General features: G+C 40.1%; 1 protein-coding gene across 1 annotated transcript; it reads right to left on the bottom strand.

The window, feature by feature from the left end:
* Positions 1 to 2,516: 2,516 nt before the first annotated feature.
* Positions 2,517 to 26,833, bottom strand: VPS35 (VPS35 retromer complex component). The gene is made up of 17 exons (XM_082489399.1): positions 26,783 to 26,833; positions 20,631 to 20,729; positions 19,806 to 19,902; positions 19,361 to 19,484; positions 17,692 to 17,874; positions 17,158 to 17,371; positions 16,312 to 16,395; positions 15,740 to 15,849; positions 12,623 to 12,719; positions 12,379 to 12,527; positions 11,650 to 11,857; positions 10,968 to 11,123; positions 8,096 to 8,218; positions 7,010 to 7,189; positions 5,572 to 5,811; positions 4,717 to 4,860; positions 2,517 to 3,407 (listed from the first exon to the last, which is right to left on the bottom strand). The coding sequence occupies exons 1-17, from the start codon at positions 26,783 to 26,785 to the stop codon at positions 3,228 to 3,230; spliced, it is 2,391 nt and encodes a 796-aa protein (XP_082345525.1). The 5' UTR covers positions 26,786 to 26,833; the 3' UTR covers positions 2,517 to 3,227.
* Positions 26,834 to 26,839: the final 6 nt, after the last annotated feature.

A 26,839-nucleotide genomic window follows, 5' to 3' on the forward strand; every position in this document is an offset into this window, starting at 1 on the left:
AAAAAAAAAAAACCAACCAACCAAGAGTGTGAAGGCTGACAATTAGTACACCTTGCTTTCAATGGGAGCATAAACTGGCTAATATTCACATGCAAGTATTAAATGCAGTGTGTACTGGGTAGTTTATGGAATACTGATAAGGAGGTACAAGTGTAGATATTAATGTATAGAAGAAAGTCATCCATGTAGCTGGAATAATCACAGCAATGAAAAGAAAGGTAATTTCTCAAAGCTCTCTGAGAAATGATGCCAGCAGTATATTTTCTGGTAATGGTGTACTAACAATAAAATACTGAAAAGGGAATACAACATTCATGGCCAATAATTAAAGTTTAGGCTCTCTCACGTTTAATAACTGTAAATATTGTTACACTGTTAAGTGTAGTATGTAAATATTGTTACACTGTTAAGTGTAGTATGCTTTTTTCCTCCTTTAGTGGCAAGCCAGACAAGATCATGACCAACACAAAAACAACCTAAATACTGGCATGCAGGAAAAGCATAGGACAAGAGGCACCAGAACAGTCAGGTTACCAGAAAATCTAATCAACAGTAGTAGGCAAGGGAGCACTGATTTAAGTGGAAAAGGTGATTGAGAAACGCGAGAGTAGAATTTTTAGTAGAACTAAGGTTTAGGGACAGGAACATAAATAGGTTTTGAGCTTTGTAATGGGAGATATGAGAATTGGGAGTTTAAGCACTAGAAGAGTTTCACTACAAGGTTCTTCCCCCAGCTCTGACTTCCTGCCCCCTGCCAGGATCCTGCATGGGCAGGAATCCACTCAAGTCAAACTTCTACGCCTTACAGGACTAACAGGTATTACTCTTCTATATTTTGGTGAAAGTACAAGAAAGTAAGGATAATTAGTCTATGAGATCTATGACAGACAGATCTTGCTATAGACACTGCTTTAGGTAAACTTCCCTTGTTTGTTTAAAAGATTTCCAGTTAGATTTTTACTAGTTCTGGCTAGTTCTCAAAGGGGAAAAAAAAAAAATAGTTGTTTTCCCCTACCCTACTGGATCTATCCATCCATCAAGTCATCAATGGTAAAAAAAGTATTACGTAAATCTCTAAACGCTTCAACGCTTCAAGTCACACATCATGAATAGCATGACTCAAAAGTATGTTAAAATTTACAACCTTGCTATTGATTATGGATGTGAAAAACAAGAATGAAAACACCAACATACTGTTTCTACCATTCTGCCTCTGCCACAAGAGAAGCTCACACAGCTAGATCCTGAGTTTAGACTAGATTTGTCCCACAAGAGGTATCAATTTGAACATCACTAGTGATAAAAGTTGTTTCCACTGTCATAAGCATTTTCTATGTAGCTTAACATTTTCCTTTGCTGACAAGTGATAGCTATTGAACAGCTGTAATTGTACATTACCACAGCCAAAATGCATGTTAGTACAGTTGATCTTAAAGTTTACAGACAGTATTTTGAAATAATTTACTTTGTAAAATTTGAATAAAAGTAATTAAGAACTGTGGAAGAGTCATAACTTTGTAGCCTTAGAAGTGGTACATGGAAAAAAGCACTAGCCTACAACATTTAGGTACCTGCAGTTGAGACCGCAAAACCATTATTCAAAGACAATTCCTAAGTTACAAGGACTGACCTTGAGCATTAAACAAACATGGTCAGCAAATATTATAAACTAGGAGTGCGTATCTCTACTGTATGAATGTATCTACATGAACATGATCATCACGTTCTGCTATGGATGTTTTACAACAAAACAATCAGCTTAACAGTTCTCTTAAGAGGAAGAGCATCAGATACAGAGCAACATTATGATTTTTTAATAGCATTAACTATACCACTAGGCAAGTAGAGCCATTAGATTCTCCCCCCATTCCTCCCCTCCAAGCCAGGCTTCTAAATCAATAGATCAATGATTTAATTGTTGTCTACTCCATAATTATGTTTCCTAAGATCATATTTGCCTTTTTCAGAAAACAGGTAGCACTAAGTTATTAGACTTTCCCACCAAGGTCTCATTCACTATCCAGTCAAGCCAGGACGATTTTCACAACAGCGGTCAACTCGAGGAGTAAGAAGTTCAGTCAGTTAGCTTTAGAATGTTACACTCAGTTAAGGCAAAACAGACATTTCAAAGCTTTCAGCAGCTGGCATTAACCTACAGACCAGACTTAACAGGAGTTGCCATTGACAATTGCTTCACTGCTCAGTTTCCTACAGCTTTGTCATTTAATTGCCACTTGTCACTCTAGCACAGACCTAGAATCCAATAGGATTCTCCACTGCTCTCTCAAGATACATCATAAAAGCATTCCAAAATGTGAACACACATTGTCTCAGAACATTTGTAAAAATACTGGTTTCGAACTATAAACTTCTACATTAAAAATGCTAGCACCCTCCCAGCTTGTCCAGGTTAACTATACCTTGATTTTTCTGTCTCTACAAAACAGAAGTTTCTTTTGGTTTTATCAGAAGGTTCAACATTGGGTTCAACATGGGCTCTGAAGAGACATGAAACAGGTGTTAATAGCAACTTTATTGTTTCACTGGTGCAAAATCATGATACTGAATAAACTCGTGTAATGCATTTTCCCCTAAATTTACAGTAATGAAGGTTATACATATCTATATAGATTGCAATTTCTCTATTTTTATACTATTTGGAACAAAATTATCTTGATAAATATGCCCTGTGCACAGTACTGGCCCTCACTGAATGTCACAGAGCCTTAATATGCAAAATATAATTTCTGGGTTTGAACATGGTACTTTAAAACTCTCCAAACATGCATTAATATATTCTAGTTCTTAGGGAAAAATATTACGCTTAGTTTTAACTGGCATTAAAAGCACAAGCAGAGTCTGACTTACAATAATCCCAAAAATCTGATGCTCTGTACTGATCAAACACAGTTTGAGATGACACTCAATGCCAGTTTAGAACTCTAGTGCTACAGAAGCAACAGTGAACAGACAGAAGAGAAATCAGAACCAGAGGAGCCCTGCCATGTCACATGGATTTCAAAGGAATTTTTCAGCCATGCTAACTGATGAAACCTGTAGTTGCTGGTCCAACCTTTCAAATTTGTTAGAGTATTCAACACAAGTGTTTGAAGTGCCAGACTGAACACATGAATGTTAACTTGACGTTTCTGAAAGGCACAACCTATGAATCTATCTTAGAAAAAACATACGGTATGTAAATGAAAAGAAGTACGGTGTGTATCTTCCTAAAGAACAAGACCTTCATAAATTGGGCCCTCAGATTCTGGTGATTCCCTCCTCAGACGCAAGTGTTCCAGTGTGTTGTGAAAGTGTTTGTTAATTTGTTCTGTTTCTTCAGTAGACTCAAGGTTTGGGAGATCTTCTCTTATCTTCTGTATGAGCTGATTCAAAACCTGAATTGTCACCTACAGAACATAAACAGAATAAAAGTCATCAACAAGAGCTCTGTATAAATGCACAGACATTAGTTTTAACAGACTTGTCTCTAAATGATTGGTATTTGGACAGCTCTTAAATATTGGTAAGACTGTACGCAGACGAACTGTTGGAGACTGCCTTCCCTTGCTTCTTGTAGGACTATTCTGATTTCAGAGTTTTGTGGAAATTTCCCCCCATCCCAACAATGTGAAGAACTTCTTAAGTCATTAACCTGATAGCTTTGTAACTTACCACAGCATTTCTCTCCAGTTTATTCAATACAAATTTTAAAAGCTTTAAACAAATAAAGCACATAATCGGATTGTCTATGCACTCTAACATAATCTGTTTCTTGTAGCAATGAGTCAGGATGGCAATATCAGATTTGAAATTATTCTTGGAAATCAAGTTGTTACCTAGGAAAGTACAGCTGCCTACACTGCAGAGTCCAGCACTACACAGAACACCACAGCACAAAATGCACTGCAGACCACCACTGTATCGAGACTATTCTTAGATCTGCCAAGTGCTCGAAATTCAAAGTTTTATTGTTATTCCATTAGATACAGCATCTGCTACACTAGAGCACTACTGTTAGTGGGAAGCCAGTTCAGTTGCTGGAAAGTCAGCACATCCCTAAAATCTCTTTAGACATCCTCTCAGAACCACAGGGTATTCATTAAGATCTGCTCTTGATCAAATGATAACATCAGATGGGATGTGTATATCTACTTGACTAAGCAGCTTTTTCAAACTGGATAAGTTTTACTAGTTATCTACTAACAGAAAATGGATGAGGTAACTGCTATGTCAGATTTCAGATGCAGAATTTACACTGGTACATGTCATGTCTACTTGAAATTTAAGCTTACACCAACCATTTGTGGCACACTCAGCAGTGACCTTGAACAGCTGTAAGAATTTTCTTTCCCTTGTGTACGTATTAAGTTAGGTACCTCTAAAGTTAGAATCTTACTACTTTCTCATCTAAGTCCTAGTAAGTTTTGATCTAACAAATATTTCAGGTATCCAACTTTCACAATCACAGAATCACAGAATATTTAAGTTCATAATTAAACTGCAAACATTTGATGTTTTCCCCATGTAAGAAGAATGAAGTTTTATCTACAATTTTACTATCAATTTTTACATATCAAGAATTGCCTACTCTGTTGTTATTACCAGAATTTGTGCCTCTCGTGAGAGTCTACAGAGCAAGTTGAAGAGACGTGATTTGGGGTATAAGTGTGAGTGAAGAGCTTAAAGAAATACTCTTTAAAAAGATGCAACACTCACCGCCTCATTTTCCTTTTCGTAAAAATAGATATATCTATTCAGAATTTCTATGAAAAGTTGGACTTGCAGAGAAGGGTCCATGCACTGATTTGCTATTTTCAGAGCCTTCTTTAGGCATTCCATCACTCTCTTTCCTCCATGAAGCTAGAATGAAAAAAAAGTTTTAAGAAATAAAAACCTTACGGAGTTCCACCACGTCTTCCCTTGGCATATATATGGCATTACCTGGTGGTCTACCACAGAAACACAAAGCTACACAAACTGTGCAGAATAAGCTGTCACTGAAAGCTTACCTTTCTTGACTGCTACCAGTTTTATTAAGTTTTCTGTTAAATGAGGCAATAACATGAAGAGTTGTTGAAAGCCTTCAATTATGAGATCGATGAGCTCAGTTTTGTAGTATGTACACTAATGCATACTTTGAGAAACAGATTTCAAACATTGTTCTTTATAATTACAACAGCTTATGTGAGAAGCCCTAAAGAACACACAAATTTTTTCCACCTTTAACTTGAACAACCTGTATCTTTCATTTGAAGTTTAGTAGTTCATGTGCAAACAGCTACTACAATAAACACATGCAAAATGCCATGTTTACTCTGAGAGCCAGTCTTAAACTACATGACAGTCAAAAGCTTGCATGGTACTACCACCTTAAATTTGAGTTTTCTCAACTTTTGTATTTATGCAGCTTACACTGCAGTGAGATTTAGAAGCTTCATATATTAGAACACATTCCAACCAAATCTACATCACTAAGTGATATGTTCACTTTAGAAGTAATTGTCTTCAGAAGAAAGGCAGAACTATGTTACTGAAGTAGGATATGCTACACCGCTGCTGCTTTATTCTTACCTCCTCTCCATTCTTGTCAGTATTTCGGCCAGACCAAAACAGATGGGCACAAGTGCTCACAGCCCGGCATTGGTCTGGCTTCTTAAGGAGCTTAGAGGCTGCCAGCGCACACTGAGTCCTCAAAGGCTCATGGTTCTCCTCACTGAAGCACTTCATCCTCTCAAATGTCCCAATTATCAAGGTGATCGCAGCCAGCTGTGCTTTTGAATCACTGATTTCATCTTCATATAGAGAGAAGGCCTAGTCAAGGGAGAAGGCAAGACTCTTAATCACTGCTTTAGAACACATCAGAAAAGAAAAAAAAACAAATCACACCTGCTAGTGACATGGCAGGAAAGTGTCCAGTTTCACAATTGTTAAAAAATTCAGGCAGGAAAAGAGATCATTTGTTGAGAGTGTCAAAGTCAAGTTAAATCCACAGATTGGAAGTAAGTCTTGAAAGAAATGCTTCTTCCTTAAGTGGTCATAGTACACAAATGTGATCCTACATATAATCTGAAGATTGAGTTTTTCTCCTTTCAAGCATCTGTTCAAATAAGGAACTTCAGTAGCAGAAATAGTCCCTGAAGAGGATTTGGTTCTTTGAAACATACAAAAATAGCAGAACAGAAGTTGAGTGTAGGTCAGTGGGCCACAGAGCAGGTAAGAAGAGCATTTGCACTGCTGCTAGATGGGTGAAGCAGTTTGAGAGAACACACAAGACAAAATCTTGAATCGTATCTCTAATTGAAAGTATGTAATTGTCATGCTGCTCTCATCTTCAGAATTGTGCTACAATGACAACTGATACAGTGAGGAAAGGCCAAGGTTATCAGCAACTCAGTTTAGGAACATGCATTACTAGCATTATTAAAGGAAAGATTAGGACAAAGCTTGTGATGTGGATAACAAATACATTGGTTCTTTATCTGATGGGGAGGATGGGAAGGTTTTTGCAACAAGTAAGGCTTAAGACAAAGTTACAAGTTTAAGTGGATTTTCAGAGTGGTTTATAATAGGTTTCAATACAAGGATTTTAATTAGCAAAGCCCAGCATGGCAGTTGCGAACACTGCAAATTTTAAAGAGCTTCTAAAGAGTGCTTGCGGTCAGGGCAATACTGGCTAGATAACAGGAACTGGGAGACAGTCTTAGAAGCAGTGAAAGAGCATTTCTTGTTGAAAAAGCTACACTCCTCCAGTGAACCAACTATACACCTAGGAGGCAGCATCGCAACATACCACATGCTGTCAGATTGAGTATTCAAATCAGTAGCAATGGAGCTTAATTCCATAGCAGCCTGGGAAGCAAGAATGAAGATAAGGAGTTTCGACCTACTAGCATTAGCTGTCAATTGGTTTAGATATTTTAATCACACTGGATGGTTCAATGTTCAAGAAGACTACCCAAGCCAAATTTAAGGTAGCAGAGGACAGCGACTGTAACAGTTGGACACCCACCTGGGACATGAATTCGTAGGCCACGGTTTCATGATTCTCAAAGCCAATCTCTCCTGCAGCCAGTGCTCCCTGTAGGAAGAGCCGGAGAGGCAGCTCTGCCAGTTCTGCTTTGATCAGAGCGCTGATGGTCTGATGAGCAAACGAGAAGATCTTCTGGCACTTCTTTTCCCATTTGTCATCCTAGAGAAGTGAAACAAGTGAAAGCTTGAACAAGATCACTGCTGTAAGGAAAAGAGAATCTAAATTGTAGTATGATCTGTTAAATGCTCCAGTCTGTCTTCTTCTGCATGCCACTCCAGCCGCTTACTGAGTAGTAGTGAGTGAGCGCACGCTCCAGCAGTACGCTGTCTTAACCTCAGTTAAAGTATTAAAAAGTATTCCATTAAAGTATTAAAGTATTCCATTTACAGAAATGCCACACCCATTTTTCCTACCAGTTTGTAGAAACCTGCTCAGAAGTTTACACTGAGTTACAGTTACCACAGCTATGCTTAGAAGATAACTAGTTAGGCTTTTGCTCAGTTAAGTGGAGAAAAATTCTATTCAGTCACTCACTGGAGCATCAATGAGAAGCAGAAGAGAACTTTAAAGTGTTCATTTTGAAGAGTGTTTCAACAAAAAGCATTTTAATTCATTTCCCTACGATAGATCCCCCACAGTAAGGGAAAATACATATTTAAGCTAAATCTCACAACCAGAAAGCATTAAAGGGCCAAAATGGATCAGTGATTGTTTTAGTGTGCACTTTTGCAGTTATGTGTAAGTTAACCTGCAAAGAAGCACTTGCTTTTAAAAACATTAAAATAGCATAGGTACAGATTTAGAAGTTGATGAATTTCAGTATCCAGATTTAAGCCAGTTTCATGCCATCATTTGCAGTGTCGTCGTTCTCTGGTCTCCATGTAAAGTCACCTTCATGAATAAACACAACTAGCTAATTTCTTCTTCACCATTCCTTAAGTGCTGAGGTAATTTATTATGAATGGATAAAAATCCTCCTTAAATTAGAAAGCATTCCCACCTCTGCATTCTGTATCAATCTTAACATACTGTAGGCATACAAGAGTTACTTAGAGATCAACTTACCACTTTGGAGTTCTCTTTGTAGCGAAAAGCAAGCTGATATGCAGCAAAAACCAACGGTGGCAGTGTAAAACGAATACGTTGGTTCCCACCTGCACCAAAATGTTTCCGGGCAGTGTTTAGGATCTAAAACAGAAGCACTGTAAGCTTAGAGAATTCTTGAAAGAGGTATGTTATTTGCATTGATAACTTCATTTGCACTCTACAGAACAAGAGCATCAGAAAGACATGGTGTTAGCATCAGATAAATTACCAGGCTTTGCGGGGACTACATACGAGTTGCTTTACTTGAATTACACTTGTTCAGTATTTGTAGCTTTTCACGTGGTACCTGCCCAAGCTTTTCCTACAGCTCCTTAATAAGTGTTAGGCAACAGTCATACTATATTAACTGGAGATACATTTTGGATCATGCAGCAAGATGGAAGTTGCCTGAGCTTGCGTTTAATAATGATATCGGATACATTCTGTTCTCGACTCAATGAAAGCTACAAAAATTACTTCTTTCTTACAGTAAGGTAAAAGAAAGAAACCAAGTTTCGTGAAACTAAACCCATTAAGTCAATAAGGCTTCTCATACTCCAAAAGAAAGATTACAGTGCCACATTCTGGCAGCCACACCTGCAGCTTTTGCCATTTTTTCCCCCCATTTTTAGATTTTTCATTATGCTCATTAATGACAGCTTCATTTTTTTTATCATCTTTCTCAGTTTTGAGCATAAGCTGCACACACAACACGAATGTGATAATTTTCTGCCTGTCACCCTTGTTCTATATCTGTGGAAAGGGACTAAGTAGCTCTACCTGCTTGTACTGTTAGCTTCTCCCCTTCCCCTTATTGTGGGATTATTGCTCTCTATTGATATAGTTAGTCATGTATTCTCATAACCAGAATTCTCAGGAACAACAAGAACTCCAGGTACCAGAAAATAAATTGATCTGTTCCAAGCAAGCTAAACATTGTATTTGTTGTTTGTAATAACCTGACTCCCTTTCAAAGGGGATAAACTCAGATATGCCATATTTTACACTAAAGCTTCTGAAAACAAGTTTCAGAAAATTACTACTAGAGATTAGAGTGGTTTTTTTTAACGTCCCATTACCACTTTGAAACAAGTGCTAGAAGTGAAGCTCACTGTATCCAACCCTACATACACTTTTAGATCACATCTAGAATTCATGTAAATAACATATTGAATAAATAGAAGTCTGTCATCACCCATTATAACCTGTATCAGCCACTTTGGTTTGTAACGCACTAAGGTGTTTGAATTTGCATTTCAGATCTCTTCCATACAGAACGCATAGTTGTAAGTGAGATACTGTCAGAGAGCTGTCAAAGTCTCAGTGTCAGATTTTTTTCCTACTGTTCCTGTAGTCTAGAAAAAAATGATACAAACATTCTTGACGTTCATCAAGAAGCTATTAAGCATTTTTGCCAAAAGTTGTTAAGTAGCTTACAGAATTCTATCCAAAAGGTAATTTGACAAGTCCTATAATAGCATTTAAAGGTGGCCACTCTGATTAAAGCTAAGCATTGCTAGATGAGAACAGCTTGATACTCAGAAGCTTTGCAAAAACAGCTTCAAGATCTCTAGCTATGCAAAGTCTTTTGGGGTAAGAATACATCAGCTCCGTTAGGGCCAGCATGCCTTTGAGGGAAGCTTTGCTCTCTATTGACAGGCTTTTCCTATATGAATATGGTACTTGCTAGCTGTGATTAACCCATACAGTTCCTGAAATCAAGGAGGACCTGGCTGACCTTCTTGCCTTCCTCCAGCAATATTCAGAAATAATGCAGTCAATGAAGAGCAGGTCCTGAAACACAACTGCCTCCAATCTTTGTACAAGCCTTAAGCTATGCTTCTCCCCATTACAAAAGTTACAGCAAAGCTCTACATTTCAAGCAAGCAGTTTTTATACCATATTTTAAATGCAAGATAAATGAATGTCAGTAATGTCATGCACAGCTTCTACTGAGTTATGTTGGTCTATTCTGTTTATATGGTATGATACTGCTGCAACTCAAGAGTTTAATCCGAGTCAGCCAATTACATTTCACACTCACTAACTGTATCTCCACAGTAGTCTGTACTCAGGCCTGAGCTCCGACTACAGCTGCTGCAATCTGCAACAGCACCCAACTTCAGCACATCTTCTACCAGCTTCTCCAATGAATTTTCCATAGACAGAAATATCCCTGTCCCTCTGCCCCACCACACACTTCTCAATACAGGGAGATCATTTAAGCTTGAAATAAACCAAAGCCAGAAAGAATAGATTAAGATCAGACATAAAACTTTGATGGATGAACTCAAACCGTTACAAGTACCATAATGTGTAAGTTTCAAGGCCATATCTAATCTGCTGTTAAGAATGGACCAGGCAGAGAGGAAGAACATTTGTAACCACTAACCAGCAGTATACTACATGCCATATGAAGACCATATACTTTGACTAATTAAAATCCCCGAGTCCAAACCTATCAGCTGAATTTTCTGAGCTTTGTTGTATATTTTGATACCAAGAGAATGCAAATGGCACAGTGCTCCAAATTTCGTTTGCCTCTTTTTACATAGATCATTACATGAAGTTGTCACAGAATGTTAACGATGAGTTACAACCAACTAATATAATTACATCCAAACTGGCACCTCATGGGACAAAAAAGTTTAAATCCACAAATGCTTTTAAGTCCTCGTCTGCTTTTTTCCAAACGATACACTGCCTTTAAAGGTGTCATACATAACGTTTTGTACTGAGTTTGTAGTGCCAGAGCAGCGATGCCCCAGCTACACTAAATCCTCGTATAGTAAATAATGCCAGAACTGATAGTTCAGAGAGCACAAACATTCAGAAGCACCAATTGCCATACCAGATACTGTTGGTCAGGGTCATCTGAACGCAAAAGATGAATAAATCTTCCCACAAGGCTTTGCTCATCAGCAAAGTCCTCAGGGTCAGGATCTTCAGCAGGCTGATCTGGCTGATCCTGGATCAGTGTGGACACCAAGTTCATGATAGCATCAACCTGTTAAAGATAATATAAGCTCTGCTTAAACCAAAATAGTCTATAAGCATAAGTTGACAGCAACTGGAAACACCTTTACAGCCATTCATAATGCTGACAAAGTATCAGCAAAGTCTACTAGTTGGTGATGCTTTAGGACATATTTCCCTTACCCCCTGAAGAAGGGTCCCTCTTAGCAAAAAGTGGGACAGCATAGCAACACAGGGGAAATTCAGATTCCAAGCATACTATCCAGCCTTCTTTAGGTAGTAGGCCTAGTTTTAAGGGGATTCAGGGTCTTTGTTCAAACCTAACAGAAGTAGTCTTTAAGATAAGGTTAGGTAAAATGTGCAAAGACAAGGTACTTAAGAACACAGGTGGAAGAATTATTAAGCAGGATAAAGCCCGTGCTAATAAGATGGGGAAGTGGGGGCATGCAGGTGGGGAAAAAAAGCATGCCATGCATGAAGTCACTTAGTATGTGTTTCCAAGTCTAAACAGTAGTTTAGATACCTAGAATCTCCACTTAAGTTAACTTAAATCATACCTGTTCTTGGGACACAATTTCTGTGTTATAGTCCAATACATTGCTAAGCACGTAACAACTCATGCTCTTCCTGGACTCGTAATCAAAGTATTCAAAGAGTGGGTGGAAATGTTTTAGTTTCAGAACTGTCAGGATATTGTTGTAAGTATCAACAGGGATTTTCAACAGTCTAGTCAGTTCCTTTGAAACAGCACTGCTTGTTGCAATACTAAAAGAAAATATATGCAAAAACACAATTAATCAATAGTTCACACATGTAGATAGATTTAAAGTCTGCCTCAATACCAATCCTGATGTAATCACAACATCTAAGCAACTTGCTGCTAGGGAGATAGGAAATAAAGCATCAAAACAAGTCACATCTTGCTCTTTAGGATGTACAATGGAAACAGCACATTTTAAGTTGCTGATAGCAGAAGCAGATACTGTGGCTGCAGATTCAGCAAGAGAAGAACTCTAGAGTGCTGTAAGGAACAAACATAATGACTACACACAGCTTGGCATACACATTGTGTAGCTGTACAGCCATGTAGTAAGATTTATGCACAGCTGAGCAAGTCCTGGTTAGTCAGTAGTTTATCATGACTCTCTATAGCTTGGCCCAAAAGCAGTAATCTTGTGTATCCAAAGCATGTCTCTGCTATCTTGCCAAACATGGTGAAATGCAGAAATCAAGATTTTAGAGTATTAATTGCCACTCCAGAGAAAATGCAAGAGACATATACTTACTGTTCCAGATTAAGTTTATTGAATATTTCCACAGTTGTCTCCAACACCTTATCAACATAGTCAACACGATCCGGGTAGCACTTCATAGCCAAGTTAATCAGAGAAACTTGCAAAGATACCACATCCTCTGAGGGCATGTCCTGGCGAGACTGAAATTTAAGACAGCACTGAGTTGATAAACACACACATAACTGCAAAAAAAAAAGACCAACCCAAAAACTGCATGCAGGAATACCCAGCATACCTGTATAACAGTAGCAACCTGCTGTGAAAAGATGTCAAACAGCTTGATATCTGCTGGGATACCAGGTCCATCTTCACGATGTGCAAATAAAGCTAACCTGGTAACAGATAAAGGAAAGCAGCTTGGTCAGCACAGTTTTTCCACTCCTCAGACACAGGTCAGAAAGAGATACTGGCAGAAAAAGCAAGTCCTTTAAGTGTATTTGCAAGCTCTATTACAAGCAAAAAGGAAATTAATGGAAAACAGAAGCCTTAAGAGCAACTGAGCCTGGCAAATAACAGTCCTGCAAGAGAGTGCTGACAGAGATGGCAAGATGAAGAAAGAAGGGCATTTCATAATCTATGTTCTTCACCTAGCAGCACGTGTTCCATTCTTTCCAGCAGAGAAAGAGGTATACAGTGGGCTGATGCAAAAGCAAATATCCTGCATCTATCAGCGATATCATTGAAGTTAGACATTCAGTAGCGTGACTGCAAAAGTCTCCAGACAAAAACACAGAAGTATGCTGACTTAACTATGCTTTGTCTCCAAACTACGACCAACATGTTTGGGACTTGAGCTGTTCGCAAAGAGCAAAATACAAAGCAGATCTGAAGTGGAAAAAAATACTATCAGTGAAAAAAAAAAAAAAAAAAAACACAACAAGAAAAACAAAGCACGATATTGCTATCCAGCAAACATCCAAAACATGTTGTACAGCTATATCTGTCTGTAACAGGAAAAGTCATGCCAATCATCATTTCTGCAGAAATCAGATACAAGATAAGAATAATCACTATAGGAAGGCTAGCACCTTAACAAAGCTGCAGCTTAAAAGAGCTCAGCATTGCTATCTTTGCTTTCTAATCATTAAAGGATTATTCTATTGTTAATTAGAGAAAGACCTATGAGAATATTTGGGCAAAGGAACCTGACTTTTTTCTTTTTTGAAGTTTCTTACAGGGTTTCTAAACGTTGATTCTGAAGGAACTTTAGGTCTGAAAGAGTGGCAGGTAAGAAAAGGTTGAGGTGGCAAAATACTTCACTGCCAGGAAAAATAGACACTGAACTACTCATATTTCATTAGGGTGGTAACAAGCAGACTTCCTAACACCAGGGACAATCTCTGCCTTTTCTCAAAGGGACAAGGCAGCTTTTCTTGGCACCAGCTCAGAGGGTAAGGCCAGCACGCTACAAAGTATGATCAAGTTGCAGACAGATGGCAGCATAATTAAGAGTATGAATGATTTAGTAAGTCAAGAAAGATCCCAAAGCAGCAAGACTATTTGCAGAAAGATTCCTTTAACAGGAAAGCCCCATGGGAACAGGGACTAAAGCTTCACAACCTTCCCCAGCAGTTGCTGGTGTTCAGTTTCAATTATCCCGTGCCAGCTGAAATCAAGATGAAAAATGCAACAGGCACTACCTGCATGGGGCAGATTCATGTCTTAACTACACAAGACGGAAATGCATAGCAATTGCTTTTAACAACTCCAATCCAAACACAAAAGCAACATCTTCCTTACATGCACGGATCCCAAGAACCACTCTACTCATTCTCCAACACTTGCGATAACATTACAATCAAAAGCACAAGTTGCCATACTACAAAGATAACCATCACACTGCCACCTTTCTACACTTGCCCTATGGCCAAATGAGAAGGCTCTGGAAGACACTATTAGCGGCCCAACAAACCACAGTAGCAGTAAGTCTAGGAGGACAGCAAGATCCCTGCTAGTCAGTTGCTTATTGTTGTTTGTAACAGTAAGAATAGAAAACTTACTGTGGAGGTAACACCAAAGCTGTTTAAGTCCTCTTAGTAGACATAACAGCAAAAGCTACATGAAAGAAAGCATTCTGGCAAGAACTACATTGCTACACACTATTGTAAAAACCTAGCAAAAGATCCTGTGGCCTCTGTTGAAACAGTCTCAAGACAGTCTCAGAAACTAGATTGCTATAGGCAATGCTTCTTGGGGTTTGGGGTTTTTTTTTTATGTGGGTTTGTTTTGCTTGGCATTTGTTGGTTTTTTAAAGCTAACAAAATTATGAGAAATCTCAGCCAAGGCAGGAAGTTATAGGAAATCAATGAATTCCTGTGAACATCTCTGGATGAAGGTAGAGCTGCTTCTCTGACAAATATACAACACAGAGATACTCCACTAAGACCTAAGGCTTGAACAAAAAGATCTAATGTAACCTGGAGAAAACAAACTGCAGATCTGTTAAGTAAAAAAATTCAAGATCCTAAGCTATACCAGTCATGTAATACACATACTCCATCTCCAGGCATTAGACAAGATAAAGAAACGGAGCCAAACAACCTTACTCATTGCTGAATGCCAGTGGGACTGAAGATCTCTATGGTAACTGAAGTCCATATATCGGTACATAGACCAGATATACAAATGTTTGTGTGCAAATGCAAGGACAAGGCTTTTCTGAGGCTTCAAGAGCCATGTAAGTGCGCTTCTGCTTTGCAGTACAGGTACTCGCTGATAATCCGTGTTGTTTCCTTTCAGGATACAAATCAAAACTACAGTTCCAATTTCCCCCCTGTATTTGAATTCAGCGCAAGCAGCTTTAAGCAGTACCTCCCAAGGAAAAACACACTTTTGGGAGAACAGACAGGAAGTTAGTGGTAAACTAAGAATTAAGGTGGTAGATCCCTTTCCTACTAGCTCTTTTCTGAAGAGGCATATGTTACGTTCTCTGATGAAAATTGCAAGGTAAAGTATCCTTGATACATGATTAGCCACTAGGATCTTTGAGTTTTCAAGAGTTGTCTATAACCAATAAGGTCGTCAAAGCACATGGTTGTCTGAACTGCTGCCACAGTTCAAAAACATTAAATTGGTCAATACCAAATGGGTTTTCCCTGGCTTATCTGTTTACACATTTTAATCAGTCCTTAAAGCAGGTTTCATTGAAAGCTGTAAAAGCAGAGTCCACAGAGCAGAAGCTAAACAAATAATATTCTTCACAGCCTTAATTACAGCTGACAGAAAGACACAGAAATAGTGAAGTTAATTGATATAAAAAATTGAAAGCTTTCAAATGCTAGAATAATTATCACCTGCTTGTGCACAACACAAACTTAATTTTGAGCCGATTTCCACCCCCTTGGTCACTCACCTGTCAATTAAAGCAATAATTATATTTTTCACATTCACATTTTGGTGCAGCTCAGCACAGGCTCTGAGAAATGGGTTCAGGGTTTGGAGGTGAAACTCATCTGGGAAAACCTGAAGGTTTAGATCAATAATCACATTATAAACGGAATTAGCCCATTGTTACACAGCAGTAAAATGCAACAGAGTCATTCTAAAGCAGACAGCCACATAGTAAATACAGTCCAGTCTATGAATGCTTTAGGGTTCCCCAAGCTGACCTTGACTGCGTAAGTGCACGAAGCAAGAAATACAAGACAAATGGGTAACTTGAGGGCCCAGCTACCTATTACATTCATACTGCAGGCAATGCTGCTCAGATGCTTACAAGCTTCTGCAACAGGAGCACAAAATGGATTCATCTCCACTCTTGCCCATCCAGTCAAAAATAACATGGGAGAAGCCACTATGCAAGAGTCCCAGTGATGAAGTTTTCCAGTTCATGAGAAAGAGGTTAAAGTAGCCTGAATCTGACTAGAAGTATAGGAGTAAGTGTCCCTGTGTTCCATCGCTGTAACTGAATTTAAGCAAGCTCACCTGTATGATGCACTCCATGAGGTACTCCTGAGCTAAAGCATCTCTACAGTTTACAACTTGCTCCAGTATTCCAGGCAGGACAATCTGGACGAGGAAAAAGAGTCTCGCAATGATTTTACAATTACTTTAAGTTTATATTCACACATATGCATTTAATCCAGGCAGAGCAGTATTGCTAATATTTCTCAGCTCATTCTTTACATAAAGACTTTCTGATAAAAAGGCCCAGTTTTCAGCAGTTCCATTCTTCAGAGAAAACAATCTACGGTTCTCAGACATCTGTCCCTTTCGTACATTATACAACCGGTAATCTTTGATTTATTAAGTCAGTGCTAACAGCTTTACTGGCACATACCACTACTCAGGGTTTCAGCAGTACCACTCAATCATGTTCAGCTGCTATATGGTAGAACTTACAATAGACAGACTTCTAAATAATATAATTGCTTGACCATCATTTCATGCAGTAGCAATTCTCTTGAACGTTTTGGGAAGCACAGCTTCATTTAACTTGTAGAGTCTATTACAGAATGCTGAATGTGTACACATCCCTTAAATCAACTCATTATTCTATACGTAAAATGGCAATCAGGAAGGAAAGTTTCAAAATTTCTTATCGACATTAGACAAGCTTATAGGAAAAACACACGAGTCATGTCCTGAGTCCCACAACACATTATACAGCTTCATTAGCATTCAGAACTTCTCAGGTGAAGAGTTCTAGAACCACCAGGATTACTGAACTTTTAGAATAGCTGTAACACTTCAACCTGCTCATCTGAAAGTCCAAACTGGTTTCATTTGAAAAAAGTAACGGAAGTCAGAAAGGATGGACAGACATCCCACCTGCTTGTATCGCTCCACATTAACACCTTCCAACTGACTGAGGCGCACCAGGTTTGTTCCTACTAGGATTCTCAGTTCCTGCCTTTCTCGCTCCCTTTTCTCTCTGTCCCGACTATGGCCCTGGTGTTGCATTCGCACCCAAAGTTTGTTCATCTCAGCAAAGTTCAGCAGCACAAAATCCATCGAATCACTGATGTCTCCAGTGGTTTCTTCACTGCAATTGAGAAGAGGTTAGGAACAGGAAAAGCTCGTCAGAGGTATTCATCCTTTCATGCACTGGTGAACATCCAATTTTTAGGAAGGCAGGAGGGCGGGGAAGCATGCGGTGGGATATCTGGGTTCATAAGAAAGGTTCGCTTCCTCACTTGTGAGAAACCTTAGTTCTGAAAGGGAATTCTTAATGGACAAAACACCTGTCAAGTCTATGGGAGTTCTACCGTATCTACTTCTCTTAAACCTGAAGAAAGTCATACAGAAAATTCCAGTATGTTCTGTTAAAAAACATTTTTTAAAGTTATAGCCCATCTTTCTTACTCTGCTTGCTCGCCTTCATCTGGTAAGATATTCCTGGTACACTGCAGGAGATAGTTTCTAAGAAAGAGGCCTCTAAGAGGATGCTGTACTCCACGGCACATCTCCACCAGGTCTTTCAAAATATCTTTCCTGGACTGTGGAAACGACTTGACATAGACAACACCTACTGTTATCAGGAGATACCTGCAAAAGGCACAGAATCAAACAATAAATTGTAAAGTAACAATATCGCACTTAAAGGCAACAGTTCCTTTCTTCCATCCTAGCAGTATTAACAGAGCACAGAAAGCAATAAAATACCATCTAGATCCCATAATTTTGGATATTTAGTCAGCTTTCAATTCCTACTCTCCTCTGCTACAGAGCACAGCACATCTGAACAGCCATTTGACCTCGTTACAATGCTTCATGCATTGAACGTGTAAGAGCTTAGCATGCGTAAGTTTCTGAATGCTCTCAGACAAGCTTGTCTATACTTCCAGCACTCCACTAAGCTGGAAAACAGCTCTGACACATATAGATAAGTAATCTATTATGGTAAAGCAGCTAAGCCTCTTTCACACCATAGTTTAGCAGGACAGGTGTTATGCTCTTTGGAAATCCCCAGGCCTGCACCCATTCCTTCAGCATCTCTACATTAAGCAACAGGTAGAAGAAACATGCGAGATGCATGGGACTGGTGCTCCAGTATACTTGGACTCCCCTTCAGCTTAAAAGAACAAACAGATAATGCTCAAAACCTTCACCTTAGAGGCCTCAACCCTCTCTGCATGCTTCTCTGCCTCACGCATGGATGTGCACAGAAAGCATCAGAAGCATTCACCAGGGAGAACTGGAGTCTACATCAAGCAGGCAGGAAGACAACTCAATGCAGAGGGGTAAAGACATTGTGGAAGTTATTAGCCAAACCCCAGAAACTGCACGAGGACGCAGCCTGGTGTTTCCAAAGCCTCTTCCTGGCATGAAAGTAAGATCAGGAATTAAAAACTGCAATACCAAGCAAAATCCGAGTCCTAAGCCTGAATATCTAGACCTACTCCAGCTCAATGGCCAGATATTTAAAGATAAGCCTTCCAGTATCATCTCTAGCATGCTAACACAGGGAAAAAAAACCAAACATATTCAGAAACACAAAGCTTTTAAGAACTAAGATACAGAAATTTCCAGCTTCCCTCTAGCACTTTTTACTCTCCAAAGAGCCAGATGCTTATGAAGCATCTACTACGTGTGAGGATCTAAGACCTAGATCCTCAGGTACAAGTTCATTAACAGACAACAGAAAAAATTAGCGACTGCGTAAGTCAATCTCAGTGATCAGCATGTGGCACTAGCTTCATCTTCCACTGACCAGCTCTTCACCCAAAAGCCAACTTTATTCCAAGATCAAAGTGGTTCCATCTTGGTCATAATAAGCAACACAGTGGCAGGAGGAAATGACCTTCTGCAGCTGCACTCTTGGCCTACGTCTCAGAAGTCTCATAGCAATTCACTCAAGATATCCAGAAATACTATTCACCATTGCAAACTGAATTCTTGCTATCACGCAAGAATGCAGAGTCAATCATCACCTGAACCCAGAGTCTGACCACTATTCACCAATTAAAAAAAAAAAAAAAAACACACCAAACAAAAACACCAAAACAACACACACTAACATATACATACTTACAGTCTTGGAATAATATTTCCAGCATACTGTACTAGCTCATAAAGGTCCGCCACTTTCCTTCCCTTGGCAAATTCATCTGTCAGGTAGACTTCCAAGTAGTGTAGCTCATCAGAAATTGCCATATCTTTTTCTCTTGGTTAAGGATTTTAAGCCAGAATGTCTACAACAGATTTACATAGTAATTTGCTCATTCACACCATGAAGGAAAGGTGCTGTACCAAATACAATCATGCCTAAGTAGGTAGTACTTCTAAAACACTATGGGAAAAACAGAGTGAGCAAATAAGGCAATGTTCTCCTACAATAGATCCAGATAAGTAAATGCTGAGAAGAAAAGTGCTAGTAAATATCTGAGACCAAAAAGATGCCATTGTACCAAAAAAGCAGATGAACATTTCACTCCGAATTCAGCATTTCAACCATTTGTTTCCCTTTCAAAGGATACAGAGCTCATAATAGCTCTTTGGAGATAACATAGAAGTCCGCAGCTCACCAAGCATGTTGGAAGCATGTTTCAGAGCATCCATGAGCTTGTTTTTGTCCTTTAGAGGAAGAAAGAGAACAATCTGTAAGAAGTAATACTAGGCAACTGCACTATTTTAGAAAGCCACACTTCTAGCTTTTTAAAAAAAGCATACGAAGATTAAGCAAACATGACGAAAGCAACAGTTCTAATTAAATCAAGTGATTTAGTACCTAGCTTGTACTACGCTGCTCATCCTAATTTCAAGATAAAGATCTCCACACAACCCTAGCCAATGGTGTTTTCTAGTCACAGAAAAATTCATGCATTAGTCCACAATTAGTCACTACAAAATTTATCCTATGCAGCAGGTGATTCATTACTGGCCTTACAGTCTGTGGTTCACGCCAAGAAAAGACTACATGTAAAAAACCAACAGTATGTTGAACATAAAGAATAGCTTCTCATCATACAGTTCCATATAAAGTGAACTTAAGCAATAACCTTCTCATGTCAAATGACAGGCTTATTCTCACTTTAAGTTTACTTAAATGCAAACACATAAATTATAAAGATGTACCTTTATAATTTATCTTGTCAAATACTGGAGCAAAATCAGGAAGACACATTCAAAGAATACTCAAGGCTCACTCTCATTGAGTAGCCACCTCATTTACTTGCAAAGCCTCTGCCAGAAAGATGCATAAAGGGTTAACTTTCCTCACATCACAAGAAATGAGTATTGATTTACTGTTTTAGTCCTAGCAGACAAGCAGCTTCGTTGCATTTTAAAAATCACATTCTTACCAAGCATCTCTTCATCTGGAAAGACTGAACCTTCACAGCCTGAATGGCTTCATCCAGGAGTTTTTCTTGTTCATCCTGAGGAGATTGCTGTGTTGTTGGCTGGAAGAAAAAAAAAAAAAAAAAAATAGAACACAACTATTTTTATGAAGCTGTTTATGACTTGATTCAAAATGGGTTCCCATAGCTTAGAACACAGTGCAAGTGATACTGCAGTGCGACCACTCCAGAGTTGTCAGAACTAGCTGTGTGATAGTTAAGGGAAAAAGCTTCCAGTACTCTGCAAAAACCTCAGGGCAGGGAGGAGATGGGTTGTGGGTAGCCAGCGAGTACCATTGCTTCTTGGAGCACAGAGCCATAGGGACAGAACAGGGGCAATTTTTCCCTTCTAACATTTAGAGGTCAAGAATCCAGTGCAAGTACCTGGCAAGAAAAAGCTTCAAGAGAATGCAAAGACATCACTATGCCGAGAGGAAGCATTGTTACTTCCTTCCACAGAGCTTCAAAGCAATGCCCAGAGCGCACACTCTGCGACTGTCGCAAGTTCTCAGTTAACTGCTATCTGAGCCACACAACTCTGTTAAGGACAAGTTTCAGATAAGCAAAGGATAAAGTACAGTTAGTGCTTTCCGGAAGGTAAAAGTGACTTGTAGAAGGCAACAGAAAACTGAAGAGAAGCAACAACTCTTTATGTCCCCCACCTGTCCTAGTCACCCTCTTCCTCAAAGAGGCACACTGCAGACCTTCAACATCTTTTGCTTTTCCAAGGATCACACTGCATTTTCTTACAATACTAATTAAATCCATTGCTTACAGCCTTAGATTTCCCCCGAATGCAGCTATAAAGGACCTTCTCCTACTGCAGCTGCTCCCTGCCCTCACCAGACTGACGAGATTAGTTTCTATGAGCATCTTTAAATTATCCCCTAAAGATGTCCACATCTACTTAGGTCCCTAATGCTCTCTGCACCTGCAACCAGCCTTCCTCCTAATACCTTACAAGGAAACACCACCATCCACCTATTGTTTAAGCCCATTCTTCAACATTTCATTAAAGCCTTCCAGCCTCTCCTAATCTTGCAGTTTGTTTTCAGATGGCCTCTCTGAAACATTGACAGAGATAAAAGCACTGATGTTGTGTCCCAGTCACATCTTCTCTAGTCTTGACAAATACCATGTACGCAGTGATTCACACAGCAGGTTCTCCAAGTCTGCAGTTGCAGTAATTTCTCAATATTTATACTTGTTCACCTCATCCACTGCGTTCAGAAGGTTCCTGGTCTCTTTTTAACTACTGTTTTCTCCCACATTTACTTGGGTTCTTGTTCTGCAACTGGAATCTCCATAATAAGTCGCAGACAGTATCTCCCCACGATCCTTTTCCACATACAGAAAACAGACAGTGCCATACAATACTGCTCTTGCCTTCATCATGCCCAAACAGGCACTGAATCTCTACCCTTGAAGGTTTTCAATCACCCAGCTAGACAAAACCAAGGGTGATCGGATCTAACATTGGTGACAATCCTGCTTCAAGCAGGAGGTTATACGAAATAAAGATTCCTTCCAACCAGCACTTCTATAACTCAATGTGCCTCAGTAATATTCAAGCCATTCACAATAATTAACAAGTCTATTTTGTCAACAGAAAAAACCCTACATCTTTTAATTAGAGTAACTGCACCTCTAACAAAGCGCACTCTATAATTAATTACATCAAGTGCAGGTCTTCCAAAAAAACGATAAGGTGAAAGTGGTATCCACGGCTAGATGACCCTATTTCCCAGGCAATTCAATAGCTACGAACTCTAGGAAACCTCCAACTGTGAAACAAGTATGTTCTGCCAACAGAACTTTGCTGTAATTGCTAAGTTTTATTTATTCCATGACAGATCAGACTTTCAAGGAACAGCAAGTGACAGTGCTGGGACTAGTGTGCAACGATCAATATCAAAAACATCATTTAACAGCCTTGCTGAATTATGTCTATACGAGCACATTTGTCACACCCTACAGTCCCCCGAACCTATACTAGTGCTTTAGAAAAGACACATCGCTACTGTGCTCAATGCCATATGCTCTAACCACATCAGATCTCTTTATTAAAGCACAGCTAGAAACAGCGGAGTAATGTTAACACTAACCACAACTTCCTAAGCCCCCTTCTCCTAATGGGCATTAAGCTTACACAGCCACCAGTCCTGCTCTTCCACCCCCAGTTGTTCACGGGCCCATGTTGCGCTGGGAGAGCTGTTTAGGCTATAAAGCATTAAATAAGCTGGAAGACTAGCCCAGCTCATTAATAGTTTACAATTCACCTAGTTCACCCTACAACCACATAAAGCCTTGCAGGTAGGGTTGTGAAAAGAATGCTTTTCGACAGCAACATCAAGCTAAAGCATTTGTTGAAATGTAGTATTTGCTACAGCCCTAAGACGTGGTTGGCAGGACGCACGTGCATGTTTCCTTACTTCTGGTGTGAAAACCACTGGTTAGAGCACGATGCCTACTACTAGTTTGAGACTACACTTTAGATCATACCAATAATGATGTCATCAGAAATATCTAATTGAAGGTATACACTTTGTTATGCAACTTTAACCACTGTCTTCTAGCAACAGCTGGGGGAAATAATAGAATTTCAGAGCCTTGCTCTGGCAGACCTAGCTCTCCCATTTATAATGAACCGCTGCTTTACATTAAATTCTGTCTGCATCAACAGAAGATACTGACAGGATCTGCCTGAAGTTTGAGGAAGTTGTAGCAAAAAGCAACCTTAGTAAACAGAGCATACAGCAAAAGCCTACCAGTGACCAGTAACAGGGCGCACACACCAAACCAGTTCTCCTGTCAGATACAATGGGGAATAAAGACGTGTATATGTTCCGTATTTTCCACTTCAAATTAGGTACCTAATAATGGAATGGTACTTTCAAGTGTTATTTTATCAAATATGCAACCATACGATGGAGTCCTATGCCAACCTACAAACAAGAATCTTGAACATAAGCTTTTTAAGTGGAAGATACTTTGACACTGGAGAAAAGGAGCAACACTCTGTAACCAAGGCACAGAATGTCCCACCTTGTCAACAGCACGTACAGTAAGGCATAAACTCCTGCATGAACACAAGGTAAGCAATTTATAGCAATTATGCAGCCATTTAGACTTTAGAAATGCCTGAACCCTACCCCCGTCAGATACACTGCAAATGTTGAAGAAAAAAGGAGAGCTGATCTGAACAGTTTTCTGCTTTACTTGTTCCCTAACCTTTTTTCCTCTGAAGCTGCAAGGAAGCGAGTAAGCAGTGGGGAAGGGACAGAGTACTGCCTCTTTCAGCTGCACGATCAGTTTCTGTACAATAGACCATAGCCTTTTCCTACTTTTGAAGAAAGGACTACCATAAGTTACCACGTGCAAGTCATAGAAGTCCCAACACGCAGCAGCTGAATTTGGCAAGGGGGTGAGGACAACTGGCTTTTGGTGTGGGTTTTTTGGTGTGTGTTTTTTTCTTTGTTTTTCAGGCTTTGATTTTTTTTTATTTCTTTTTTTTAAAATAAGGTTAGTGAACTGTAAGTTGCCTTGGAAAATAAGAATTTTTTTTAAACCCCAAACTAGCTTGGAAGAAGTCAACTGCCTGGTTGATTTGAGTTGGTAATACAAGTTACCTGCAGATAACAATTAGAAAAGTGTATTATTGCAGCAGCAAACATTATTCTGGACCATGCCGATCCTCATAATAGCAACTACTCTTGAACATATAAACTGAACATTACACCTATTGTGTAACAATTTACTTATTTTCCAACATTCATCTCCAGGAGAAGACTTCATAAGATTCATATTTAGTTTTATATTTGAGACTTAGCTGCACTCTGGAGATGCTTATTATTTTGCATAAACGTGTTGACTAGTTAAGACGCTCATTCCACTTAAAAATCTGCTAAATTGCAGTACTCAAGAGAAAGAATTAAACAGCATTGGAATACAGCAGAATTCAAGGCAAGCTCATGTATCTTAAGCTGGATGCAGAGTACAAATAATACAAAGTAGAAGGTTTTACTTCTGTTCCATTCTAAAGTGCATTTTCATCTAATCTCCAAATGATTAAGTACTTTTCTTTAGATAGGCCGTAAGCACATCAGTTATTCCACACAACTTTTCCTTCTGTTTGTTCAAATGCTTGTGTTTAGTACCACTATGAGTGAGATTTACCCAAGGAGGTTCTTCTGCCTCCTCCTAGTTGGATTTTATTAGACTACCTATTAACCAGTCACCATCGAGACATTTAAAATGAGTACTACCCAAGATAGAAGACGGGTTAGCTAGAGAAGCTGATCAGGACAGCTGCCAGCCTACAGATGAAGCCTGAGTGCACACAACATGTTGCTGTAAAAGTCACTGAGCTGCCTGAAATTAACAAAAAATGCATAAACATTTTATACCATATAGGAAGTATTATTCTGCAGGAATCCTGAAGGAAACTCCAGAACTTCTGTTATATCTCACAGTATAGGAGCTCAAAAACGAACCAGAGAGAAGAAAGCATTTTTCACATGCTTACACTGGTACTTACTGCCACAGGAAGCCACAAGACATTAACAAGAATCAAGGGGATGGACTTCTTATTCAGGGGGTGATCAAGAACAGCCAGAGTCCTCTTAAAGTCAGTCTTGTTAAAGGTACTTAAACACCCAGCTTCAAGGTTTAAGCCAAGCTTGGCCATAGGAAAGGGTGGTGGAGCCTGATTTGGTAGAGAGGATGTTTATATGTTTAAGACCTACAAACACCTATAAGCTTATTTTTTCCTGAATCACCTGATATCAGCTATTCTTAGAAAGAGAACATGAGACAGAGAAGTCTCAGGCCAGCTCTCATGGAAGTGACAGGCAGGGGAATGTGTCATTCTTGAGTTAATGACTACCACAAAGTATTTATGTGGGGGACAGAGACTGCTATCTATATAGACTTAGCATTTCTCACCACCCAATTCAGTATTTTCCATTCATCTTTCAAGTAACATTACAGGTTTCTCTCCTACACACACCTCTACAGGATATAATATTAAACTTATATCAACATACACTTAACTTTTAAAGGAAAGTCTGGCCCAAAAGCCTAGGAACTGGGCAATCCCTGCTTTATAAAGCATTCAGTTAGTTTTTGCCTGTCTAAATACTGTTAGTACTGTTTATACTCCACACTTAGTCTATTCAACACGCCACGATGATTATAGAAAGTGCTGCTCAAAACTTTATTGAACATTAAATACCACAAAAGACACCCTAAACAGACTTTTCAGTTTTACTAGGAAAGTTGATTATTTCCTTCTTTTTATTGAACATTGAAGAGTATTTCTCAGTAAGAGCTATTTCCATACTGAAATTTCAGGCTTGCTTCTCTAATAAACACCAACGTTTGCTCCAAACAGCTCTATCAAGACAGGCCCACCAACGCACAACCACCTCTTCTACAGGAAGAGAAAGGAGGCGCACTGGGAAAGTCTGCAACAGCGGTCCTGGAAGGTCGGGAACCACCACGCAGCAGACTGCGGTGTGGACACCAGGAGCACACCCGCACAGAACTAGAAGTGACATAACCTCGGGTTTGTGACCGGAGCAGCACGCGAAAACACATCCAATTCTGAGCACAAGTGCAGCAGCGGTTCCCCAGCAAAACCACCCGCCTCCCCCGCACCCCTACAACCAAACTCGGTTGGACGCAGTAACGCAGCGACTCGCGCGGACCGGGGGCAGCGGGGGGCAGCGGCGGGCAGCCTGCACCGCAGCGCGAACCGTTACCGCGGGCACAGCGGGCCCAGCCCTCACCTCAACTCAGCCCCGCCCGGGCCGAGCCGGGCCGAGCGGCGGCCTCCGGGCGCGGCTGCGGCGCCCCCCGCCCCGCCAGGCCCGCACCCACCGTCGGCCAAGCGCGGCCGCTGACGACGCTCCCGAGCAGCAGCGAGCAGGAGCCCCCCGCCCGGCCGGGCCTGCCCCTCGGCCACCGGCGGGCGCGGGCCGGAGCCCTCCCACCCGCACGCAGGGCAGCAGCCAGAGCGGTGTCGGCTCCGCCAGGCCGGGCCGCGCCCCGCAGTGCCCACCAGCCCCACTCGCCCCGGCCCAGCCGCCCACCCCTCGCCGCCCGCAGCCCCTCACCATGGTCGCGCCGCCGCCGCCACAGGCCGCCCCCACGAGCAACGCCCCACAGCACCG

Source organism: Vanellus vanellus, assembly GCF_965231255.1.
Source record: "Vanellus vanellus genome assembly, chromosome: 12".
NCBI classification, from domain to species: domain Eukaryota; kingdom Metazoa; phylum Chordata; class Aves; order Charadriiformes; family Charadriidae; genus Vanellus; species Vanellus vanellus.

Bases quoted from the DNA above. Each gene is read 5' to 3' on its own strand.
- VPS35 (XM_082489399.1), bottom strand. The intron at 12,528-12,622 runs GTATGCTGGGTA...CTTAAATTTCAG, and splicing joins AGGTTGCTACTGTTATACAG to TCTCGCCAGGACATGCCCTC. The intron at 8,219-10,967 runs GTATGGCAATTG...CTTCTGTTTTAG, and splicing joins ACCCTGACCAACAGTATCTG to ATCCTAAACACTGCCCGGAA.